General features: G+C 41.0%; 1 protein-coding gene across 1 annotated transcript; it reads left to right on the top strand.

Moving 5' to 3' along the window:
- The first annotated feature begins 6,656 nt into the window (after positions 1-6,656).
- On the top strand, positions 6,657-25,678 carry LOC133863654 (uncharacterized). The gene is made up of 8 exons (XM_062299694.1): positions 6,657-6,835; positions 7,765-7,877; positions 8,241-8,312; positions 11,390-11,425; positions 12,799-12,844; positions 13,873-13,960; positions 24,861-24,918; positions 25,323-25,678. Exons 1-8 carry the CDS (start codon positions 6,757-6,759, stop codon positions 25,371-25,373), a joined length of 543 nt encoding a protein of 180 aa, XP_062155678.1. The 5' UTR covers positions 6,657-6,756; the 3' UTR covers positions 25,374-25,678.
- Positions 25,679-25,871: the final 193 nt, after the last annotated feature.

The following is a 25,871-nucleotide window of genomic DNA, read 5'->3' as shown; positions in this document are numbered from 1 at the left end:
AACTAAGGCATATGAAATTTTACATGCTTAATATTGATTATTTATATTTTGCATGTGAAAGGTCATTGGATTACATTGAATATAGTCTATGGTGTGAGTAACGGAATTATCACACAAGGTCTTAGTCCATAATCCTTGTAGTCTTAAACTTTGTATAGTTCGCAGTCAGTAATGGAATTGGGCATTCCATTTGTAAAGACTATTACATATCGAATCTTTGATCAGGTGAAGTTGGAGGCTTTAGGTTGATGTGTAGGTGTTATGCACTGAACGAACCATGGGAGTTGTTTTTCCACTAAAATATCGTCGATTGGAAAAACTCATACTCCTAAGATTACTTATGATATTGATTCTAAATCTTGAGATAATTGTGTACTTAGATGTGAAGTATAGATCACTTTGATGCATTTATGGGTGGGACCAAATTGATAGTCAACATTCTTGATGTGTTGGGTGATCTCAATTAACATTATGAGAAAGCTTTTTGAAAATAATTATAGATTCCAAACCAACCACAACCAAACAGATAAGCAAATATGTAAAGCAGTAAAAACAATTAACACAGATATTTGGTTACGAAGTAGAAACTCTTTGAACCCAAAGAAAAAAACCACTACGTACGGGGCAGCCAAACCCAAGAAATTAACTATAACGAATAAACAACGAATTACAAGAAGTTCGTACTCACAATACTTTGTAGTAGTCACTTTATTAAATTATAACAAGCGACCCACTTGTCTACTTCTCTCCCAGACCCTCTTGGTGAGTTATTCTTCTTGATCTCCCTTAACTGGAACTCCACTCAAGTTGGCTTCAATGGTTGATGGTTGAACAAACAAATACAAACAAATACAAACAACACTCTAAGATAGATACATAAATCTATTTAATTCTAAAACCTTCTCTTAGCACAAGGAATTCTCTTATTGGAATTCTTAAACAAAGACTGCCTAGAAGCCCTTTTAAATAGGCTTTAGAAACCCTAAAACAAGTCATGAACAGATTTTTAGGCCGTGGCGTCTAGACAAGTTGATTGCATGTCTGGACACTCAACAGAAAGAAAACTTTCTGTGAAGTGTGTCCGGACAGGTAGCCCTAGTGTCTGGACACTTGCATGAAAAATACTTCTCAGGAAGTTGTGTTCACTAGGGTGTCCAAACACTTTAGAGAACATGCACTCTCAAAAAGTCGCGTCTGCTGACCTGTCCGTACACTATGCAGAACATGAGCTCTTTGGAAGTTGCATCTGCTGGCTGTCCGGACATCTTAAAGAACATGAGCTCTCTATGGGTGGCGTTCGGACACTGAAAAAAGAAATTGAAATTTAAGTGCTTTGAATGCCAATTTCTTCAACAAATAACTAACATTTTGTCACACAAATGAAGCCAATATAAAAAACTAGCACTTTTCTCAAGAATGAATCAAAGTTCTTTATTAAAAGGATAAAAAAATTTCCCCTTGAGATAGATTTTATGGATTAGATTATTCTCAGTCTTTGGCCGGAGCATTTTGGTATGAGATACCAAAGTATAATGTATATGTGATATGTTTTTCACGAGTACGAGAATAATAAATAAAATCAATGACTCAAGAAAAAAGCGGTAGAGAATTAAATGACAGTATCTTGGCTTTAATTCTGCTATAAAATATTTCATGGAGGAATCAAAATTCAATATTAAGTAAGTTTAAAGGATTAATTGTTTTAATAAAAAAAATATAAACTAGAGTGCAATTGCAATTTTTTAGTGGAATCAGTTGTAATTAAATAGTGACTTGATAAGTCGAAACTATTTTGGCTAGTTTTAATTTTTCCTTTAGGCCCCTCGCCATGCTGATTTAATTTAACCACATCAAGCTTTTTATTTGATGGACTATTTGTTTTTATTTATTAAAAACATTGGCTGGAGAGAAACTGTGCATGAGAGAGATGCAAGAGGGGAGATTGAGCTTTGGGATAAAACCCAAGCTTAAAGGGGATTGTAGTTGACACATGGGCTAGGGAATTTTTCTTTTGCCCCATGCGTCAACTCCATGAGGTGGAAAGCTAGGGTTTTCCAAACCCTAGCCGTCCACTCCTAGGGAAGTTCGACTAGAACTTCTGCTACAACTTGTCCCACATTTCTTAAATGTCCCATTCTCCTAGTATTCAGAGTCCATAAATAGATATGACTGTAGCTGTTCAGAAGATAAGCAACTACAACAGTTCTTTAGTTTTTACGAAGAACTAATATTGTTGAGTTAACTCTTGAGAATAAGTTTAAGTTTTGAAGTGCAAGTTGAGAGCCCACTCTCTTGGTTCTCATCAGTCATTGGTGAAAAGATCGGAAAGTCTAATCACACGTTCTTTGTTGAGGAGCAAGGAGCAAAAATCTTGCCCATAAAGCCAAAGAGTGGTCGAATTCTTCAAGTAAGTATTTTATGTTTTGCAATTTATTATAAAATAGCATAGTTTTTTTACATGTTTTTCATAAAAGTTCGATCTTGCTTTGGAAATTTATTTTCCACTACGCAAACATGTTTTTGCAAACCAATTCCCAACAAGTGGTATCAGAGCAGACTTTAAAGAAAACATGGTGAATAATTAAGCATGCTGTCACACACCCACCAGATTTGAGATTGCCGGATTTTACTAAACCATTTACAATTGAATGAGATGCAAGTGGGTTGGGAATATGTGTGGTTTTAATGCAGGAAGGACAGCCGATTGCTTTTATGAGCTAGGCTTTAAAAAGAAAAGCTCTTTTTAATTCTACCTATGAGAATGAGTTACTTTCTTTAGTCTCTGAAGTTCAGATATGGAGGTCATATCTCCTAGGTCAATCTTTTATCATCAAAACTGACCAACAATCGTTGAAATTTTTGTTAGAGCAGAAAATGGGTACAACAACTCAACAGAGATGGATGTCTAAGTTATTAGGCTATGACTTTACTATTGAGTATAAAAATGGGAAGGAAAATAAGGTAGTGGATGCCTTATCTAAAGTATTTGAAGATCTGGGTCTTCCAGGGCCTACTTGTTCCCTAATTTCCTTTCCCACTCCTGATTGGTTGCAGGAACACAAGTTTAGTTATACTACAAATCCTGACACTTTGGTCCTATTGCAGAAACTCAGAGACGGCTCTGATATTCCTAAGGGGTAGACTATGCAATAGAATTTAATTTTGAAGAAGGACAGAATTTATATAGTGCAATCATCCCCTTTTAAGGAGAAAATACTGCACTAAATTCACTCAAATTCACAGGCTGGTCATTCGAGGTACAATAAAACAATGCAGAGGGCCAAAGTAGACTTTTATTGGTCTGGAATGAGAAAGGACATTCGGATGTTGATTAAGGAGTGTTCAGTGTGTCAGGCTTCTAAGGTAGAAAATACACATCCAGCAGGGTTATTACAACCTCTGCCAATTATGAATCAGAGTTGGACTGATATCTTTATGGACTTTATTGAGGGACTACCTATCTCTCATGGCCACAATGTCATATTGGTTGTAGTGGATAGACCAACCAAATATGGGCACTTCTTATCTCTCTCTCATCCTTATACAGCACTCATAGTGGCCAACCTATTCTTCACTCAAGTCTTCAAATTACATGATCTATCTCAGACTATTGTATCAGATAGAGATGCTGTATTTACTAGCTCTTTTTGGAAAGAATTATTCCAGTTGTAGGGAACTACACTAGCCTTTAGTTTAGCCTACCATCCACAATTAGATGGTTAGACCGAAGCCTTGAATAAGTGTTTGGAAGGGTATCTAAGGTGTTATGTTGGGATGAAGCCTACGGCCTGGACATTATGGCTTCCTATGGCTGAATGGTGGTATAACACTAACCACCGTTCTTCTACTGGGTTAACTCCCTTTGAATAGACCAAGCAAAACCCAGATAAGTGAACCCAAAAAAAAAAAAAAAAAACAAAGAATCCAAATAAAAACAGGCCGGTGGTGTCGTGGTGGGTGGGCAGAGACAACCAAACCGCGTGAGGTTGAGAGAGATCGGCTAGATGGTGGGTGGCGGCACTACTGGTGGTGGGTGGAGGCACTGGCAGTGGTAGCTACACTACTTGGCTTTTGTCCGACACTGCTTGGATGGGAGAGGGGGAGGGAAAAGCTTTAGGAGAAAGAGAGAGAAATGAAAATGAAACCCACGCTGTTTTCGTTTTGTTTTGGTTTTGATTTTTTTTTTTTTAATAGGCTAGTTAACTAGCCAAAATGCGGACACTATGCAGACATAAGTAGCATTACTCATATATCCTAACAGTATATACTATATATAGCACTAATATATATAAACCAAAATATAGATTAGCATATTTAGTATACTATATATATATATACACATATAACCTGGGGCGGAGCTAGGAATTTTTTGGTGGGGGGGGCCAAACCTAAATATATATATATATATAGTCCCTCTATATTTGCGCCCGCTTGTAAACACAAAAAAATATAAAATACTTAACAAATAAACTAAGCACAGTTAATAGAGTCTAATAAAAATAAGTACCTTTCAATGAATCAATGTTATTTTGAGCTTTTTATAAATAAAAAAAAAAAACCGTTATTTTGAGCTTGAGAGATTTCTTGAAAACATACTAAAGACAATAATGTGCTAGTTGAATGCTGCGAACCGGAGATAAGAGGTACTCGCCGGCTGGGATCGATTTCAACCAGTTCCACCCCTAACCCATCTCCCTTTTTCCCATCCCACCCTTCCCCTCCCCCAAACATAGCTCCTCCAAAATTGTCACTGGCGCTGTTGCTGCCTCCTCCACTGTCCTCCTCGGGATCCCCATCTTTCTTTGCTTTCGGTGTTGAAGGAGCTGTGAGTTCGCCGTCCTCTCTAGATGCATAGTGTTTCAACCTTCCTTCAAAACCCGTGAGAGCCAGAGATAGGAGAGAGAGACTTTTCTATATTAAAATAATGCATTGGGAATGTACAGTGCTCATGTATATTTAGGGAGTTACTGTACATTCTCAAGGAAGTTATCTAAATATAGGGCATTTGCTGTGGATGCTTTTTTGGTGTTTTCATGAAATTTTCCCTAAATATAGGAAAGATAACTATTATAGGGTAATTGCTACTAGTGCTTTAAGCGAAGGAGGTTGCATATGGTGTTGATATTGTGGGATGTTGGGAGGAAAGTGGTTTTGGGATTGTTGACCAAGGAGGTGCCCTGAACCAAATGAGACAAATGGCCTTCAAGGGATGCAAATTGCTCTTGTAGAGACCATCATAGAGGGGAGATCTGGGAGGTGGATGGCCTGGGTGAGCGGGATGGAGTGGCGGAACGCCACCGAAAAAAGACAGGGGGGAAGAAAAGGAGTAGGGGAGTGTATTAGTGTTTGTGGTGACAATTGAAGTTGAATTGGTGTGAGCGTCATCAATGGGAATGGGGGGGAGAGTCGTCCCTAGTGGAGAGGGCTCATCATCAGCACCGGTGCATATGGGAGGCAGCCATACGAGTGGCAGTGGCGCGATGGAAGTGCTAGCACCATTCACGTCGTGGAGGGTTAGTTGTTGACTTGTAGAGCTAGGAAGCGACATGGAGCCTTGTGTTTAGGGGAGTTTCGAGAATCTTGGACAAAAGAACACGGTCATAGTGGCAACGTTTGGCAAAGACGTGCCATGACAAGACAATGCTTGTCCTTTTCTTTTTACTTTTTTACATTTTCCAATAATAATCAACATCAAAACATTTTCACTTTTTCTACTTTTTACATCACATCAATAATTTTTTATTACTATTCAAATAAAAAAATTGACCACAATACAAAACTTTTTCACTTTTTTATACAAATTCTTTTTACTTTATATCATATCATCACTTTTTACTAATTTCAAAATTAACAACCCACTACTCTATTCAGCACAAGTATTTGCCAAACATACCCAGTGAGTCACTAGCGCATGCCAGTGATGCCTCTTTGACGCTCAAGTCAAGGCGGGTCTGGAAGAGGAAAATCAGGGATTAGGGTTGTTGGGAATGATACTTTGCTTTTTATATGCGGCTTCTTTGGTCTTCCAACACCTTTTAATCCTTAATGACCAGGCACCTAGCGCATTTTATTCTTTGTCTTGGCCGTTAGGGTGCCAGGATCTTTTGCATACGAGAGGAGTCTTCAAATGGGATTTCGGGGTTCATTCAACTAATGGGGCGCTGACTGGTTCCGAGGCTATCTGTGATCTAGGTTGGGCGATTGGGCCGACGGTCGTAAGTTCGTTTGTCCAATGGGCTTCTTGAACAGCTTGCCGATCGCAGGTCTGTTGGGCCTTGAAAACTCCTTATGGGCTTGAGATAGTTCCTAGGCCCTACATATAATATCAATAAATAAAGATGATTTTTAAATTTGACATGATATTCTATCTAATCGTCTATAAACATTTCTACAGTAATATAAAAATGCTATCAACAATTTGTTACTTCACTATTTTATTCATGTATTATGTTGCGAAAACTAGAAAGTAACATAGAATTTGAGGATAATTTAAATGTATTCATCTATGATGTGGGGAGACATGATTGGTGCTTTGATGAAGCAAGATTAAGAAGGTACAGAAATAGTAATTTGCCTCGTATAGTAGTGCCATGGGTGAACACGTAATTTCAACCAATCACACGCTCCTCCATATGACATTCCCAAAAATAAATGAAACGGCCCTCTGCAGCGGCAGTGGGCTTTTAGTAAGCTAAAAGGAGGTCTCCGGGCGAAGTAAGAAGAGAGAGAGAGAGAGAGAAGAGTCGCCGAAAACAAATGGGGTGGGTCGGTGAGACAATGGACTCCATCAAATCCCTTCAGATCCGCCAGGTTCTAACGCAGGGTGTCAGTCTCGGTTCGCTTCCTTCTCTTTTAACTCCTTTCTCTCTACACCCATATCTACAAGTACATGTAGAATTTTCTTCATCTCTGCTTGAAATTGTTGCATGATACTGACTGAGGGGAGAGAAAAAATGGAAACTTATGTGTGCTGTGCTCTGTTTGGGAGCTGAGAAAACGTGGGCACAGATTAAAAATTGAAGCTTTTTACGATATATGTAATTTTTATGTTCTTTTGAGGCTCAATAGAGTAAAAACCTATGATTTACTGAGGCTGATGTGATTCTTTTGGCGTCGTTGAATTGGGGTTTTCAATCTTTACTATTTGTGAGCCCTTGCCCTATATCTCTTCACCAATTAGGCTCTTCAACCCTGTTGCTTTAAGCTACATGCCTTTGTTACTGTTGTCTCCTGGTTATTGATTGTAAAATGTTAGCATTGGTAGGCCAACATACGGTAATTGCTCCAATGTAGATTTTTCAAAACTCTGTTCATCCGAAGTAGCTGCACAATCCAACGTATTAAAATTTAAGCGTATATGTGAATCAAAATGTTTCAGATTTTATGGAGTTTGAACCACTAGATCTTCGAAATCCTCCAAAAATTTGGTTAATTCCAAAAACATGGATTATGGTTCTAAGACGTGTTACTTTTTTCTTTTTTTTTTCAAAAAAAAAAATGAAAATAAAAATTCTGTATTCAGTACAAAGGGATGTAGCTTTCAGGTTGTTTATCCTTTCTATCCCAAAGTAAGACAGTTTCTCAAATTTTCGGAACCTGTGAGATCTTAAATTGTTGATACTGAAAAGAAATTGTTACTCTTCAATCAAAGAGGCTCTGATTCAAAATTTTGACCAATTTTTTTTTTTTTTCTTTGCCTGTGCAATCAATTCCTAGCCTGTCTGCATAAAATTTCTTCACATAAATGTTATGGTTTTGTCCCAGGCATGATTGTTACATCTGCACTAATAATCTGGAAGGCATTAATGTGCATTACTGGCAGTGAATCTCCTGTTGTTGTCGTCCTTTCTGGGAGCATGGAACCTGGCTTCAAGCGGGTAAGTCAGTCTAATGTGTGAAAGCTTCAACTATCTCTTTCATTTGTAAAACTACTTCTGCAAGCACAGAGGAAAACTGCATACCCCTATGATGTTATTAAGAAAAGAAGAGAAGAAATATTTTTATTTCTCCCTATTTCTTGTTTCCATCTTTAGGGAAGCACTGATTGGTTCTCTATTTTACAAAGTGTCTTCTCAGAAAGTCGTTTTCAATGGTGGAAATTTCAATGGAGGAGAAAGCAATTGCATTTATGCTTGCAATGGACCATATTCTAAATAAGTCTGCTTCATATATTTGGTTATTCGATCTTAATGTTGTCCTCACCTTGCTTAACAAGTTTTAATCTTTCATGTCATACGCAGGGGGACATCTTGTTCTTGCACATGAGCAAAGATCCTATTCGTGCTGGGGAGATTGTTGTTTTTAATGTTGATGTAAGTTCCTTTTAACATTTTGTTCTTTTATTTTGTGCACTCTAGTTCATTATGATATTGGCTTTGTATGCAAAATTGTTGATAGGTTTCTTTCAGTAAACACAATGGGTTGGAACCATTTCCATTTACCCCAAGCTCTTGGAGGGCAAGCATAAATAATTGCTTCAGTTAGAAACTGAATAGTGACAGTGCTGTTGATTTATCATTTTACATCTCCCTAGTCATGTTGCTATCAGTATAGACATCTTTTTGATAAGTAATAAAAATATATTAAAAAAAGCGTAAGGCGCTTCTAAGTATACATGTAGTAAACGCATGAACAACCTAACCAGCCGAAACCAATAAAGAAAACCAACAAACTCGTTAGACCCTAAAACCCAAGACCCACATGAGGCACTCAACACTACATCATGTTATCCTTCCCTTTCCAATGCCGAGACGGTGAGCTTGCATCGCCGTAATTAATGGAGCTTTTTTCAAGTTCAACACCTCCCTCATACCTTTGCTCTTTTAGCGCGCAACCATAGTTTTCCGATGAAACTCCTCATCCATGGCATCCAAGATTGCCAAGGATGGATCCTCGCTCTCATCACAATCCATCGCCCAAATCCAAGGCCATGTCGGGATGTAAAACACCCAAAGGGTAAGGGGATTCTCCATCCTCCCCATACCAAATCTCGCTGCCATGATCCCACACTATGATCTCCCCATTTGGGCCAAGCCTACCGATCACTTTTGAGACTGGATCAGACCATTAAACCTGGAATCCTCATCTTTTTCATCGTAGGAGTGTTGCAACCACCCAAAAGGGAGGGAGTCCCTTCCACCCCACTTCCTTAGCAACAAGAGTCGATGATAACGCGACCGACACTTTAGACGAGAGAAGATTGCTTGTTAAAGTATTGATTAAGTGATTAAATTTACCTCTTCCTATCAACATAAACTTTTGGGATAAGTGATAATTTAACATGGTATTAGAGACAAAGGTCCTGTGTTCGAACCTTGATTTTGTCATTTAGCTTCCATCTCAATTAAATATTCCACGTAATTCTTGCGATTTGATTGTTTCACTCATCAAAAAATGTTTCACGTGTTTAGCCTCACCTATTAAAAAGAAGCCTGAGCTCATACATGAGGAAGAGTGTTAAAGTATTGATTAAGTGATTAAATTTATCTCTTCCTATTAGCTTAAGCTTTTGGGACAAATGGTAATTTAACATTGTTTAACAATAGCCTTCATGGGATCCTCCACCTTAGAGCGTTGCAAAGACTTGGTCTCACCGACAATGTCTGTCCTCATTGCCGCCACAATCTCTGCAAATAAGCTCTCATCCAAATGCACTGCTCTGCCTTCTCTAGCCCTCTTATAGTAACTTTGAAACGGATTAGAAACCAACAACACTGGAGAATTTTGTTTGAATCAAGAGCTATTTTGTTCAAAAATTTTAGGCCTCGTTTGGTTTGCCGAATGAGTATTCCATTGGAAAAGAGAATAGTTGCAGGTGTTTGGTGAACATTTCCAACTCCCTCTCTATTTTTTTCACATCTCCCAAAAAAGTCAAATCCCAAACATTTTTTTTATCACTTTTTATATCACATCAATAATTTTTTAATTACTATTCAAATAAAAAAAACTCACTGCAAAACAAAACTTTTTTCACTTTTCTATAAAACAATTCCAAATTTTTATACTTTATATTACATCAATCACTTTTTACTACTATTCAAACAAAAATTTCACAATAACAAATGTTTGCCAAACAATTCCTACTCCTTAGTTTGGTGATAACACATATACTTTAATTGGAATCGAATCAAAATTACTAAAAAATTTCACATTATTTATTATTATTTTTTTTAAAAAAAAACTCAAATTAAAAAAAAAAGAAAAAGAAAAAGAATAAGAAAAAGAAAAAGAATAAGAAAAAGAAAAAAAGAAACGTGAGTATTTTGGCTGGTTGACCACCCCCGGCTGTTCTGTGGGTGGCTAGGGCCACCTCCAAATGCACCGAGGGTGGTCGGCCAGCCACAGTATTCACTATTCACGTAGTTTTTTTTATTTTTTAATGTAGTCTATTCCTTTAGAAATAGCTATGCTTCTCATTTTTTATTTTTTTTAAATAGGTTTTCCTTCCGTAAGGGAATAGTTATTCTCATTGGAATAACTATTTCAAGGAATAGACTTCTACCAAATAAAAGAATGACTATTCTGTGAACCAAACGAGGCCTTAATATTTTGGATGGCTGCCTGCAGTAGTCCCAGCTTTTTTAATTTTTTAGAAGTTCTTTTTCATCTTCTATCTAGGGTATTTAGTATACCTCTCGTGTACTTGGGTTGCACCACCCCTTTGCGCGTTTTTATAAGATTGACTTATAAAAAAAATAGAATTAATTCACATACTCAAGGCTCAGTTAGAAAGAAAATAAATAAAACCTAGTAGTGTACAATGTCAATAGGACTTTAACCTTTCATTTGTTAATCCACTTAACTAATGAGCCACAGAAATCATTTGAAGGATCAATTGATTTGTAAACATGTAAACTATTGAGGTGAATTTTAGTTCGTAGTCTATCCTACACATGATACCAGCGTAGTAATCCTGTCAGTTACAGGTTATGGAAAAAGAAAAAGGAATGTTTTGGTTGTAACTATTTGTCTTTCAGTTTAGATAGAGATCAACCTTCTTTCTTTCTTCTTCATTTTGGTTTTTAACGGTAAAGCAATTGAATGTGGAAAAGAAAATAACGAACATAATTTTCATGAAGATGAAACTGGACAGAAAACTTTTGTAGTGTCTTTGAATTTTCATGATCTATTGCAGCTTTTCACTGACTTTTATTTTATGTTATATGTTAACATTCAATAATAAATGCTATTTTTCTTTTTCTACTATTTTGAAATTGTTTTGTTATGCATGGATGTTTGCATGCATGGGTGTTTGCATAACTTATCTTTTAGTGTGTTCTCTCGCTTGAGATCTGCTGCTCTATTGTTCTTCAACTCCCCCCCGCCCCCTACCCCCTTTTTTCTTTTTTCTTGATACTAATTTTTTTCTTTTGTGTATGTATTCATTCAGGGTCGCGAGATTCCAATTGTCCACCGTGTAATTAAGGTAAATACATTTTGCAGACCTTATACAACACATTGATTCCCATGGAATGCTGGTACCATTGTTACTTTGGTGGAAGCTATGTTTTTTCATTATAAACGTGATTCTAAAGCTCATGTTTTCCATCTTAGTGTGCACCTATTGAAGTGTATGACTGGACATAAGTGTATGACTGGACATAAGGTTGGGCTCTGACTTGCAGCACAATTTTCTGTTAGCACTTTGAAAGAGTTTTAGACTAGTGAATTAGACACTAGCCAACAGAAGGGCTCAATTGATGCTTATATTCATCTGTCTACACCTGGACCCCACAGATGTTGATACTTAATGGCATGTTATGTTGGTGCTAAATTTGGCAAGAATATTTTGACTTTATCAACGTAGACAAATATCAAAGGTTTTGATCGCAGTTCCAGGCATTGGACTACTCCATTGAATGTTCAGACTGTTGCGTATTGTGGTTGGCTACATATGTCCAGTGCCCTGTGAACCCTTTCTTTTTACCATCTCTAGCCCTCAGTTCAAGTGAATATATTGCGACTTTTTTGGTCATGATAATTTTGAGTCTCTTGGGAACTTCTCTCATTATTTGAAATCTCCCCCACCCCAACCCCCTTTTCCTGCTTGTCAGATGCTCAACTCAAGCAAGCATTAGTTCAATTGACTAGACTTGGTCTATTGATTCTATTTTGGTAAGTAACTACAGGCAACTATCCTTTTCCAAATGAATTGGAGTCGGGAGATACTTGGAAGAAGGTTGACTCAGTAAGTTAGGACTAAGGCTTAGTTGAGTTGATTTGACTTCAGATATTTTTGAGAAACAATATGATGTCAAACAGAAAGTACCAACTCTGTGCTTGTACAGGGCAGGAACTCAGAAGAATGCTGTTTGGTCTAAAGAGTTGGTGTTTTCTTTATGCTGCTGAATGGCTGTCCTCTGTAACTTTATTGTGACTGATACCCCTGCTTTATAAATGACATGAAGACCTTTTGATCTTGTTATTGACAGCATTGCAAAGATTTGAAAATATGATTATTCTCAGACTAAAATTGTAAGTTCATACACTACAATGGTTTTGAAAAAGATGCCTTGTGATAGTGTTGCCTTTGCGAGAAAAATGTCGTATGACAGAAGAACTTAGGAATGGGTTTTGGTTTCTGAGAGTACAATTGAGGCATTATTTTGGCATTTAATGCCAAAAATCAGAAAGAATTGTTGGAGTTTACTTTTTTTTGATAAGTAGAATTGTTTGGAGTTTACTGGCAATGACATTTTCATTTTGGTTATTACTGAGCTTATGTCTTCTCTTTAGTCAGGTTTATTAATTATCAATAATATTTTGTTTAGTGAGTCTTATAGTTAATTGTTTTTGCAGGTCCATGAGCGAGAAGATACTGGAGAGGTTGATGTCCTCACAAAAGGTGCCAGCTTTTGGAAAATCGAACATTTTGTTTGGAATTTATTGAGTTACTTTATATAGTCACCCATGGTCTTAAATGAAGGTTATTTCTGGAGGTGGTTTTGTATCGTTATAGATGGGCTGGCTATAGTGTCATAATTCATATTTTTGCATTCTCTTTTCTATTTCTGCTGTATTTGAACATGTAAATTAACCATTAGAAAAATAAAATAAAGGCAAAAGGAGGGGGTGGGAGACCCCACAAACCCTCCAAAAACAGTCATTACAGTGCATAAAAATAAAGATACAAATAAAACGGAAAATGGATCCAAATAGATCAGGCCTCATAGTTCCTTGACCAAAAGGCCGCCTTGACGGCGGTATGTAATGCAGTCCAATGATTGGATCACTGAGGATGACTACAATGAGGCGGTCGATGGCGATCACCTTTTCTGCATCTATGGACAAAGGAACATGCTTTGTGATAATTCCGGACAAAAGAGAGAATCATTCCCTCTTTATTGAGAAGAAGGTTGGGATGGGCTCTCAGAGGGAAGAATTGGAGCCGGAAGCCACAGTAGGAGACGATGCGTGTGCCTCGCCCACTGGTGGAGACAGCAGCGCGTGGGCCCCACGCGCTGATGGATTAGCTGCCTGGCAGTGGCACAAGGCGGATTTGGGGGCGGGAAGCTAGTGAGGGGGCGCGTGCATGGCGGGTGTGAACGGATGGCGGTAGATCTAGCTTCCATCTCCTAAAAAAAGGTAGAAAAAGAAGGAAAAAAAAAAGGAAAAGAGAGAAGAAAGGTAGAGAAGGGAAAGGAAATGAGGGAGGCTTCTCCCTCCTGTTTGTGCAGAGAAGGGGGGGAGCGAAGAGTCTAAAGGAGAGCAAGAAGAAGGTTTTCGGGAGAGCGTTTCTGTGGGTCACACTTAGAGCAGTGAAACTCTGTTATTTGAACATGCTAATGATATTATTACATTCACTGTAACTTTTGTAGGTCATCTGCTGTTACCCTAATGTTCTTCCTTTTGATGTATTGTTTTCTATCTCAGGAGATAACAATTATGGAGATGACAGGCTTCTGTATGCTCATGGTCAGCTCTGGCTTCAACGGCACCACATAATGGGAAGAGCTGTGGGGTAAAAATCCTGGCAATAACCTTCCTCTTTAATGTTATTTATTTTTACAAATTTGGCTTATACTTGCACCATGTTAGCATGGAGAACTTATCATTTTGTGCAGCCTTGCTGAAACACTGTTTTTTGCATGGAGTCATCACATTTTGTGTTTGTGTTTATGCGTGTGCGTGTGCATCTTATGGTTTTGGAATTAACATTTTTTATAGAAACCAAGGAATGGTTTTAACCCAAAATCAACAATACAAGTACAAATCATTTCTAATTAAAAGATTTAATTAGAGAATCATAATCAATATAAATACAAAGTCAATCATACATCCACAACACAGATTTGTTGACGTAGTGGAAACCCTTTGATCACTTCAAAGAGAAAAACCACTCCGGAGCTGCCAAGCTTGGGAAATTACTAGCCAAGAAGATTCAAATTACAGACACCAAGAATACTTACAACTCTTTGTAAATTCTAGACTTTATAAGACAAGAAGCAATCTGTTTGCCTCCAAGCTTGACAATCTTCTAAGTGTCTTTCCTCACTGACACCTTCGGTAGACTTCTTTGTAGACAAGGATGTGTATGGAGTGGTTTGAACATCTCAATAACAAAACCCCAACTCCCCAAGTGATAGAAAACCTTCAAGTTCTTAGAAATCTTCACTTGGGTTAACAAATGTAAAGGAAGGCATTCATCTAGAAGGTTTCTAGGATGAAGGATCTCACTATCTTTCTCACCAAAAAATCGTCCAAAGCTACCTTGAGAGCTATGAGAAAAGATATGAGCCAAAGATCGTATTTTTATCGCACAAGATTTTCTCTTCGCATCACAACGAGGTCCTCTTGCGTCATGATGTGCGGCTAGGGTTTCATCTTTAACTCTGATATTTGGCTGCTTTTGCACATGCCGCATAATGGCGAGCTTTGAACGGGCTTTGCATGTGGCAGGATAAAGACTTATTTGTGGCTCTATGTCACATCTCCGTTGTGACGGGCTTTGAACGGAAGTAGGTTGAGGCTTCTCTAAGGCTTTGCGTCACGTCTCCGTCGTGACGGCCTTTGAACGAAACAAACCAATAACACCTAAAAACTTCTAAAACACTTAACATTTTCATACCGAAACCTTAGGTAATGAAAAACAGTACACAAGATTTTGTACACCGAATGAGGCAAATTTCTAAAACATAACAATTATTTTTTTTTGCTGCATAATAATCATCTATGGCACTTAAAAGGTTGATCACATCCTTCCAAATGGATTACAGAAAATGGATTTGTCACCAACCTGGTGCTAAATGGTAAAAATTTGTTTGTTTGATTAACCATAATTATTCCTATTGTTAGTAATAAGGTTAACTCCAACTCAAAGACTCAAGACTTATCAACTGAAGATAAACACCCAAGGGTTCACGGCAGCTCAACTAATGGTAAAGACAGAATTTGTAAAACTAATCCTTAAGACTTACACTTGAACACAATCACTTGAGATAAGTCTTATTGAAGTTGACTATCTTTTGTTAGCTAGATAAGTCTAAATTGTAGTCTATCATCACCGCCTATCTTCTGCTACATGATGCAGAAGTTGTATTTCATTATGTATGTAACTCTTCTCCTACATATACGAACAAGCCTATGCTCTATTCTAGCAAGGCAAACAACTTGCAATTTATATCTTTTATATGGTATCCGAGCAAACACTGACTAACACCAATATCTCTTCCGCTTCTACCACTCAAATAGGCTTGGCAATTCGGGTTCATGGGTCGGGTTCGTGTCAACCCGGCCGATCCGACTTTGCAAATGGGCCCAACATGAACTTGACCCGATTATTAATCGGGTTAGAACATGTGACCCGAACACGATCTCGATTGTGAACCGGGTAACCCAAACATGACCCAATAAACACGATTACCAGAAGAAAAGCAACCAGAAGAGAAGCAACCCGATCAGTAGCTCAACCAAAAAACAAGAGAACTAAAAAAAAAAAATTCCCATTCGGCCATTATGAGGAATAGCCCAAGGAAATTTCTAAGCAAAACAATAACAAAAATCCCTTCAACCCATTCGGTTCCCCAACTGAAAACAAGAAGAAAAAACCCAAAAAATCGGCCGGAACAGGGGTACATCTTCAAGACTTCAAGCTTCAATAGTTCAACCCACACGGCTCAATCAAAACTTGTCAATCCAAAAATACCCAAAATAATATTAATAATAGAAACACAAGAAATTACAAGAATTACATTTGAGGAAAATCCATCGAGAATCGCCGGACAACACTTCCTCTGACTTCACTGGTGATGATTCATCAGAAATCGCATCCTCCGGTGATCATGGAAGATGGGGTCTCTCTTTGGGTTTGATGGGTCGTTCGGGGCTCCCACTTCTCGACGGGTCTTCCGGGTTCATCGGGTCACTCGGATCTCCTCTCGATCTCTCCCTCTGGCTCTCCCTCTCTGTGTTTCTTTCACCATCTCTCTTTCTGTTTCGGATGGGAGAAAGAAGAAGACAAGAGGAAGGAAGAAGAAGAAGACAAGAGGAAGGAAGAAGAACAAAATTAGAAAGGAGAGGAGGATGATTCTCTCTCTTTTCTATGCTCTGTGTTTAAGCAAGAAGGAAGAACTAAGAAGAGAAAAGAATAAACAAAAGGAAGAGGGTGAACCGTGAGGCGTGAACGACTATATATATATATTTTTAAAACCGGGCTATAATCGTGTTGGCGGGTCAACTTTCCAAACACGATTATAATCGGGTCACCTGAACCCGATTATAACAAACCCAAACTCGATTTTTTCGTGTCGTGTTCGTGCCGGGTTCGTGGGTCGTGTCAAAAATTGCCAAGTCTACACTCAAATGGATGCCATCCCAATCGGAATTCCTCCCCTAGTTGCAAACCCGCCCCTAGCTACCAACTCACCCGCACCTTCACCTCTCATTACCTTCAAACATTTCAACCCTCTAAAGCTTACACCCGGCAACTACAACCATTGGATTCCTCAAATTGTTCCCCATCCCAAGGGTGGAAATTTGTTCGGATATGTGGATGGTACTCACTGTTCTCCACCTCCGACGCTGGTTACTCCTACGGATGGAGTTGTTTCCGTCAGCCCCAATCCAGATTTCCTTCACTGGCAGATGCAGGATCAATTGATCCTCGGCGCCATTAATTCCTCCCTCTCGGAGAAGATGCTATCTCATGTCACTCGCTGTGCCACCTCTTGAGAAGCATGGCTAACTCTAGAAACTTTATTTGCTTCCCAGTCACGGGCACAAATGATGAACGTTCATTTTCAATTGGCTACCCTCAAGAAGGGCAACTCCTCTATCATGGATTATTATCAACAATTTCAGCAACTTGCTGATGTGCTGGCGGCAGTGAACAAACCACTCATCCACTTTGAAATGGTTTCTTTTCCGACCATTTTGTTGGTGCGTGTGAGGGCAAGATATGCGATGAGAGATGCCGAGGGACTGCAATAATTTGTTGAGAGGAAGATATTCGCCTCCCCAATCAGATTGAATAGATTTAATTCTGGAATCAAAGAACGGCTCAACATAAACTTGAAATTTTAGAAAAACGCTAGTGACATCAGCTTTACAAGAAAGTGGATATAACCACGTGTAGCGACTAAAAGCATCTAGAAATGAAACATAGTACTTAGAACCATTTGTGGAACAAACTGGAGATGGACCCCATACATCCGTGTAAATGAGTTCTAAGGAACACTTGGCGTGAGACTTTGATAAGGAGAAGGATAGTTGCTTGCTTTTGGAGCTTAAGCAGGCATGACACAGCTCAGAGTGCTTTGTGGAAACTATTGGGAGATTAAAGGAAGATAGAACTTGGTGGACTAGCTTAAAGGCCGGATGGCCTAGCCGAAAGTGCCATTGAGGGATAGAGATGCGTTCATCAACTAGAGTAAAGGGGCATGATTTATTTGAGGTCGGTGGAAACTGATAGAGACCATGGTTATTCGGGCCGCGAAGTAACACCTTCCCCGATCGACAATCCTTCAAGAAAAAATAGTGAGGATGAAACTCAAAGAAAGTATTAGTATCTTTTGCAAATCATTTCCTTTTGATAAATTACTTCGTGGTCCTTTTTCCCCGTTCATGGGCGCAAAGTAGGGAGAATCTAAGATGGGGTTTTCGAGTAGCTGGGCGGTGGAAGCTAAAGAGTTTGAGGTGGAGGTTGTAGGAGGGGCCTCAGGGGTTCGTATTAGGGAGAGATGCAAGGGAAGAGTAAGGTTAATCTGGCTGGATAGATCGGAGTTAGTCTGGTTGATTAAATCGTTCGAGTCTGTGGTGTGCGAGGCGGAGTCTCGGGTGTTTTGGGACCAGTCTCGGCGTGACTACCCGAGGATCATCGCTCAGACTCATGTCAACAGACATGGCGGATTCTTGGTCGTAGAAGAATTTTTTGGAAATCAGAGGAAGGACGCGATTTTCATCCCGGAGGGCAGAACCGGTATAGGGTGGTCAAGATTTCGGGAGGAATTATGCTTGGTTTCTGAATATCTTAGAGACGGACCAAGAGGTAGGGAGGACGGAGCGGAGGTCCCCACCATGCGCAGAGGGAGAAGGAGCTTTGCCGAGGTGTTGGCAAATAATGCTACTTCGTTGGAAGAACCGTTTGGGGAGTTGTCTGGACCGATAGCTAGAGTGCCGAGTTGGGTGAACGAAAGCTATGAGGGGAAGCAGGGTGCTCTGAATCCGGCGAAGTTTGAAGGAATGGCAATAGAGCAGCATCACACAGTGGAGACCTTCCCGGCGAAGGGGTTATGCTCCGAGGAGAAGAGTACTCGCTCAAGACCTCCCGACGCTCGGCATGGTGTGAAGGTGAAGACGGTGCCGGAGACGAGGGTAGGAGGTCCAGGTACGAACTCGGTTCCGATCCCGGTTACCGCTCAAGTGGGGGGCGCAGGGCACGATGGTGCATTGGGAAGGACGTCTGACACCACGCATGGGGCACCTGAACCGACAAAAAAGGCAGCACGCTTCAGACGCACTGAAGGGAATGTCGATATGGGTGCACTCAGAAAATCGCTAGTAAGGATGAGAGAGGAGATCGATTATTGGTTGACGGGGCTGGCGAGGATTGAGGGGGGAGGTAAGGAACGTAGGGCCCGGGTAGGGGGTCTCAAAGTGGCTCGGCCCATCTCCCTTTCAAAGCCCAAACTGAAGAATATTGCAGCACCTAAGGCTGCTTGGGCTTATAAAGGAAAGGGCATTCTGATATGCCCAGACCAGGCATCAGTGTGGAGGGCCAAGGGAAACCCAGATGCCCATCCCCCTAGAGCCCAAGCGAGTCTGGTGCAGAACAACGTGCAGGGTAGGGGCGCAGAAACATCTGGAGCCTCTTCGTCTAAGGGGGTCCCAGAGGCGGATGTGGTGGATCCCATTGACGGACAGCACGGTTTGCCGGTGAAGGAGGCAGCAGTGAGGACTCCGGTGAGTTCAGAGACAGATGAGAGGGGGAATGGGTCTCAGAAGTGCCATCAGTGGCCTGCCGTGGTGTGCCCGAGTTTGCAACCTACTCTGGGTGGAGGTGGAGAACAGATCCAAGGGCAGGTGAAGCAAAGGGAGAGTTGCATCTCGCCTCGGTGCAGCTCGGAAGAGAGAGTGGAGGTGGAGGAAGAGCAGAGGGAGGACTCGGGAGAGAAGAGAAAAGGAGAGTCGAATGGTGGGTCCGGTGCAGTAGGGGGGAAGGCGGCTTCGGTAAAGGAGAAGTGGACCTGTGAATCCCGTGTTTTGTGCATAGAGGATGGACGAGAGTCGCTGAAAGACCCGGTAATCTCGCAGCTGAGGACGTTGGAACTGCAGAGGGTGCCTCGGGAACTCACAGGGACTGTGTTTGGGCTTCAGTCGGGGAATATGGAGCGTGTGCCGTGCTTTGGCAGCGTTGGAGAGGCAGGATGTGAGTGGTGGGGGGGGCCAGGGGTGGACTCTGGGTCCCCTGGTCTGCGGGTTGGACTGGTGGGTGAAGCACCAGATTGTATTACTCCCGGGTTAGGCGGTTTGGTGGCTTGCAAGGAGGGGGGAGGGGCTGTTGACGTGGGACTTCCTCTAAATGCTTACTCTCCTGATTTGGGCGGAATGGGGTACTCGGATTGGGTGATGCAAAGTGCCAACGAGATTTATCCCATTATTGGGATGACGTACGTGGGGCACAAACTGCAGCTACTAGCTTTCCTGTCTTGCATTGAAGAGGAGAATAAAGAGGAGCGACGCATGGGTATAGGACGGTCGAAGGGAAAGAGGGAGATAAAGAACCTAGAGAGCTCTGTTAACTATGATGGGAAAGGGTCTGGTTTGGGTAGCGGTAAGAGGAGGACAAGGGGGCTAACAGTGTTGCCATGAAGCCGAAGATCCTCTCTTGGAACGTTAGGGGGTTGAATAATAGACGTAAACGGTTAAGGATTTGCAATTTGCTTAGAGAGTGGAAGGTGGCTCTTATATGTCTCCAAGAAACAAAAGTGAAGGAACCCTCGAGGAAGTTTATGCGTAGTTTGTGGGGGTGCAACTATGTGGATTGGTGTTGCGTGGACGCTAGCGGGGCTTCAGGAGGTATCATTATCGCTTGGGATAAGAGGGTGGTGGAAAAGGTGGATGTTTGTATGGGGAGGTTCACCCTTGCAGTATCTTTCAGGAATGTCGTTGATTGCTTTGAGTGGGGTTTCGTGGGAGTGTATGGTCCGAACAGCAGGGGGGATCGGAGGGGTCTTTGGGATGAGTTGGCTGGGATTATGAGCTGGTGGAGCGTGCCATGGTGTATAGGGGGAGATTTCAACACTACTCGGTTCAACAGCGAAAGATCTGGAGAGGGGAGTGTGACCGCTATGAGGGACTTGTGTGATTTCATCTCGGATCAGGGGCTTATGGATCTACCGCTCGTTGGGGGATCTCACACGTGGTCGAATGCTGGTGAGCCTCTTGCATGGTCCAGAATAGATCGTTTTCTTGTCTCTTCTGATTGGGAATTTAGGTTCCCTGAGGTGACCCAGAAAAGGCTCCCCCGACTTTTCTCTGATCACTTTCCTATTCTCCTCGACTGTACGCTTTCTGCGACTAGCAGTAGGCCGTTCAAGTTCGAGAATATGTGGCTCAAGGTAGACGGTTTTGTGGGGATGGTGAAACAATGGTGGGATTCTTTCTCGTTCCACGGTTCTCCCAGTTTTGTTCTTGCCTGTAAACTAAAGGCACTGAAAACTAATTTGAAGAAGTGGAATTCAGAGATCTTTGGTAATGTGGAGAGGAACAAGAGAAAGCTTCTTGCGGAGCTTCAGGCGATTGACATAGTGGAAGGCAGTAGGGCGTTGGGTGAGGGGGAAATGCAAAAGAAGATGGAGGTTGTTAGAGAGATAGAGAGAAGCTCTTTGCAGGAGGAGATTTGTTGGAGGCAAAAGTCCAGGGTGACATGGCTGAAAGAAGGAGATAAATGCACAAAATTCTTCCATGCTATAGCAAATTCAAACAGAAGGTATAACTCTATCGATTCCTTGTTGATTGGAGACTCCATTTCTTCTAATCAAGCAGAGATAGGGGAGCATGTGGTTCAGTTCTATCAAGACCTGTTCTCTGAGAAGCATAGTGGGAGGCCCCGGTTGGATGATCTTGCATTTGATGCCATTTCAGAGTCAGAAGCAAGGTGGATGGAGAGAGCTTTTGAGGAAGAGGAAGTCAGAAAGGTAGTGTTTGCGCTTAAGGGTGACAAAGCGCCGGGACCGGATGGCTACACCATGGGTTTCTTCCAAGCTTGTTGGGAGATGGTGAGATTGGACATTATGGAGGTTTGCTCTGAGTTTCATGCTAGGGAAGCTTTTGAGAAAAGTGTGAACGCTTCTTTTATTACTCTTATTCCGAAGATTCCAGGAGCTCAGTCTCTCAAAGACTTCCGGCCCATAAGTCTAGTAGGAGGTATTTACAAGATTATTGCTAAAGTCTTGGCTAACAGGTTGAAGACGGTCATGGACAAGATTATCACCAAATCCCAGAGTGCCTTTATCAAAGGTAGGCAGATTCTTGATCCTATTCTCATCGCGAATGAATGCCTGGATAGCCGTCTGAGATCAAGGGAGCCGGGAGTCGTATGCAAATTGGATTTAGAAAAAGCGTATGACCATGTCAATTGGGACTTCCTGGTGTATATGCTAAGGAGATGTGGGTTTGGGGAGAAATGGTGTTCGTGGATAGCTCGGTGCATTTCCACTGCAAAGTTTTCGGTGCTTATAAATGGTTCTCCTTACGGATTTTTTAGTAGCTCTCGAGGTCTAAGGCAAGGAGATCCCTTGTCTCCACTTCTGTTTGTGTTTGTTATGGAGGCCTTGAGTCGCATGATCATGGCGGCAGTGAGGGGGGGTGTGTTGGATGGCTTTAAAGTGGGCAATGCTTCTTTCTCCCACCTGTTGTTCGCAGACGACACCTTGATCTTCAGCGATGCTAGCCCATCCAAGTTGCGGTCTTTGCGAGGTCTCCTGCTCATTTTCGAGGCTGTTTCGGGGCTTAAGGTAAATCTGGCCAAATCCAGCATTATTCCAGTGGGGAACGTTAATAATATGGGGAGCTTAGCCGATATTCTAGAGTGTGAAGTGGCTACTCTGCCTGTGATGTACCTGGGTCTTCCTCTGGGAGCACATTACAAGTCGACTCGGATTTGGGATGGAGTTATTGAGAAGGTGGAAAAACGGTTGGCGAGTTGGAAAAGGGTGTATCTCTCTAAGGGAGGGAGAGTGACTTTGATCAAGAGCACGCTCTCCAACTTACCTACGTATTACATGTCTCTCTTCCCTATTCCGGTGAGGGTTGCTTCACGCATTGAGAAATTGCAACGCGATTTTCTGTGGGGTGGTTTGGGTGAAGGTTTTAAATACCACCTGGTGAGGTGGGAAAAGGTGTGTACTCCTATCTCTAATGGGGGGCTGGGCATCAGGAAATTGGTTCACTTCAATCGCGCCTTGCTAGGCAAGTGGTTATGGCGCTTCGGAATGGATAGAGAGGCTTGGTGGAGAGTCGCGGTGGACTCAAAATATGGAAGTTTGTGGGGTGGGTGGTGCTCTCGAGAGGGTGGTGGGGGGTTTGGAGTAGGACTGTGGAAGTATATAAGGAAAGGCTGGGAGAACTTCTCTAGATTCCTTAGATATGAGGTGGGGGATGGGAGCAGGATTAGATTCTGGCATGACTTATGGTGCGGGGATGCGGTTCTGAAAAATATGTTCCCTGACCTATTTGGCATTGCACGGGTGAAGGATGCTTCAGTGGCTGATAATTTGGAGCGCTTGGGCGGGTCCTTACAATGGAATGTGAGCTTCATTAGAGGTGCCCATGATTGGGAAGTTGAGGTCTTTGCCGAGTTCTTCCAAGTGCTGAGCTCTACAAAGGTGGATCCTGAGAGGAGAGATTGTATTAAATGGGTCAGGTCCAAGAAAGGTGTATTCAGGGTGAAGCTATTTTTTGAGGCTATGATGGATGATGGAGATTCTTGGTTCCCATGGAAGTGTGTGTGGCGGACACAGGCTCCCCCGAGGGCAGCGTTCTTTACCTGGTATGCAGCCCTAGGCAGAATTCTGACCTTGGACAACCTTAGGAAGAGGAAGATGATTATTGTTAATAGATGCTGTCTTTGCAAGCGGGATGGAGAATCAGTGGACCACATTCTTTTGCACTGCGATCTAGCCTCAGCTCTGTGGAATAATATCTTTTCCCGCTTTGGTATATCATGGGTTATGCCTAGAAGTGTGCTTGACCTGGCTGCCTGTTGGTGGAAGAAGGGGAGAGTAGGAAGTGCTACCTCGTGGAAAATGGTGCCTATTTGCTTGTTTTGGAGCATATGGAGAGAAAGAAACCTTAGGACTTTTGAGAATGTAGAAAACTCCCTAGAGGAGGTGATAGAGCTGTTTCTCCATACCTTGTATGGTTGGTCGATGGCTTTTTTGTACCCTTTATCTATCAGCTTTGCTGATTTTCTTACTTCTTTCTCGAATGCTAGCTAGGTGATTCCTGTTGTATACTTCTAGTGTACGGAGGGGCGCCTTACGCTTTTAATAAAAATTTCATTACTTATCAAAAAAAAAAGTATCTTTTGCAAATTTGTGGACAGATAATAAATTCTTGGTTATCATAGGGACATGCAGAATATCATGAAGATCAAAATGGTTAGGGGGGGAAAAGAGACGGCCTTTGCCGATGTGGTGAATAGGCAAGCCCTTACCATTGCCGATTTGGATACAATTGGTTCCTGTGTAATCTGCAGCTGATATGTTGAGGTTTTCTAAGTCTGAGGTTAGGTGATGGTTAGCACCCGAGTCAGGGCACCAATTTGAATCAGAAGTGGTTGCTGGAGTAAAGATATAAATTGCAGGTTGTTTGCCTTGCTTGAATAGAGCATAAGCTTGTTCGTATATATAGGAGAAGAGTTACATACATAATGAATTACAACTTCTGCATCATGTAGCAGAAGATAGACGGGATGATAGACTACAATTTAGACTTATCTAGCTAACAGAAGGTGTCTTTGAGTTGGAGTTAACCTTATCACTAACACCTATAAACGCAATGAAAAGAAATTTGTTGAATGCTGCAAAAAACATGTGGACTTGTGTATAATGTATCGGAAGCCCAATGCTCCGTTTATACCAGTAGCCTTCTGGTAACCTTTCTATCATCACCAACTATTTTGCAATGCTGGATGAGCAAAGTACCTTATTGGTTGGTGATGAGTTAGGTTTGTGAAATTGGTATACAAGATCATGAAAAGACTTGTATCCAAGTTTAGAGTACTCATACATTGTCTTAATTCTTTTAGTACTGTAATTATAGTGTGCTCAAAGGTGCAATAAAAAAAGAAAGAAACTGCACCGTTTTTTTTCTTGAATTTGAAAAAATCTTCATATTGCTTACAAGACTGTTACTGGCAGGTTCCTACCTTATGTTGGCTGGGTGACAATTATCATGACTGAAAAGCCAATAATAAAGGTTTGACCTCTATCTGAGCAACTTATTTCATTAAAAGGGTTTGCGCTTTTTAATAAATTCCATTTACTTATATATATGTATACACACACACACATATATATATATATATATAGAAAAAATAATTGTTTACTTCTGATTCTTAAAGCTATTATTTCTTAGATTTTGTAATTTTCCATTTATATTTAGACAAATTGTCCTGTGTTTGGTCAGCATCTGATCACAAAGTTTGTCATTGACTGTTTGTTTACAGCAGCGTCTTTGAGTTCAACCCTAGGATCCCTAAACTGACTCTGTTTTTATTGTATTTTTTGCGTAGTGTCATAATTGATTAGACTTTAGCATATCCCAAAACTGCTAAGCAATTGAATTTGTATGGGAAGTGACCTTTGCCATTTCTCTTTCAGTATATTCTTATTGGTGCATTGGGGTTGCTCGTTATAACATCCAAAGATTGAAGACTAAAGCGAATTCAAGCTGTGGTTGATCTCCAATACAAAAACTGTTTAGCAGCTGCCGTAGACATTCGACAAGCTACATTTTAAAGATTAATTGAACCAGAATAGTTGGTTGAAGTTTTTTTGCCTTAATCTAAAGAGTTTGACTGCTGAGAGAGATATATATTACCAATATAAAATGTTTATGAGTTTGCTGGCTAATAAAGGTGTCTCTTCAAAGGGTTTGAGACAAGGTGATCCGAAAGTAAGGGAAACATCCATGATGATGATCCTTGCCTATAATAAAGACCGGTGTTTAAACGGTACTGCTTGTAACTGTGTATCGCCTTCTTCTTGACTAACCTAATTTCTAAATCTTTGAAATAATCTGAAACACTGAAACTGAAATTCTGAGAATTTGAATTTGCCGCTTGCCACAGCCGGTAAGGTTGATGCCCTTGATGAGTGGCTAAGGGTGGGCACCTAGGGTATCTCTAAAAAAATCTATTGGAGATAAGG

The sequence above is a fragment of the Alnus glutinosa genome, chromosome 3 (genome assembly GCF_958979055.1).
Source record: "Alnus glutinosa chromosome 3, dhAlnGlut1.1, whole genome shotgun sequence".
NCBI classification, from domain to species: Eukaryota; Viridiplantae; Streptophyta; class Magnoliopsida; order Fagales; family Betulaceae; genus Alnus; species Alnus glutinosa.
Note: the sequence above shows the minus strand (reverse complement) of the source record. Positions and strands in the feature narration are given on the sequence as shown.

Coding starts and splice junctions, on each gene's coding strand:
- LOC133863654 (XM_062299694.1), top strand. CDS start 6,757: ATGGGGTGGGTCGGTGAGACAATGGACTCCATCAAATCCCTTCAGATC. Junction 8,313..11,389: donor TTGTTGTTTTTAATGTTGAT/GTAAGTTCCTTT, acceptor GTATTCATTCAG/GGTCGCGAGATTCCAATTGT. Junction 12,845..13,872: donor GGTTGATGTCCTCACAAAAG/GTGCCAGCTTTT, acceptor TTTCTATCTCAG/GAGATAACAATTATGGAGAT.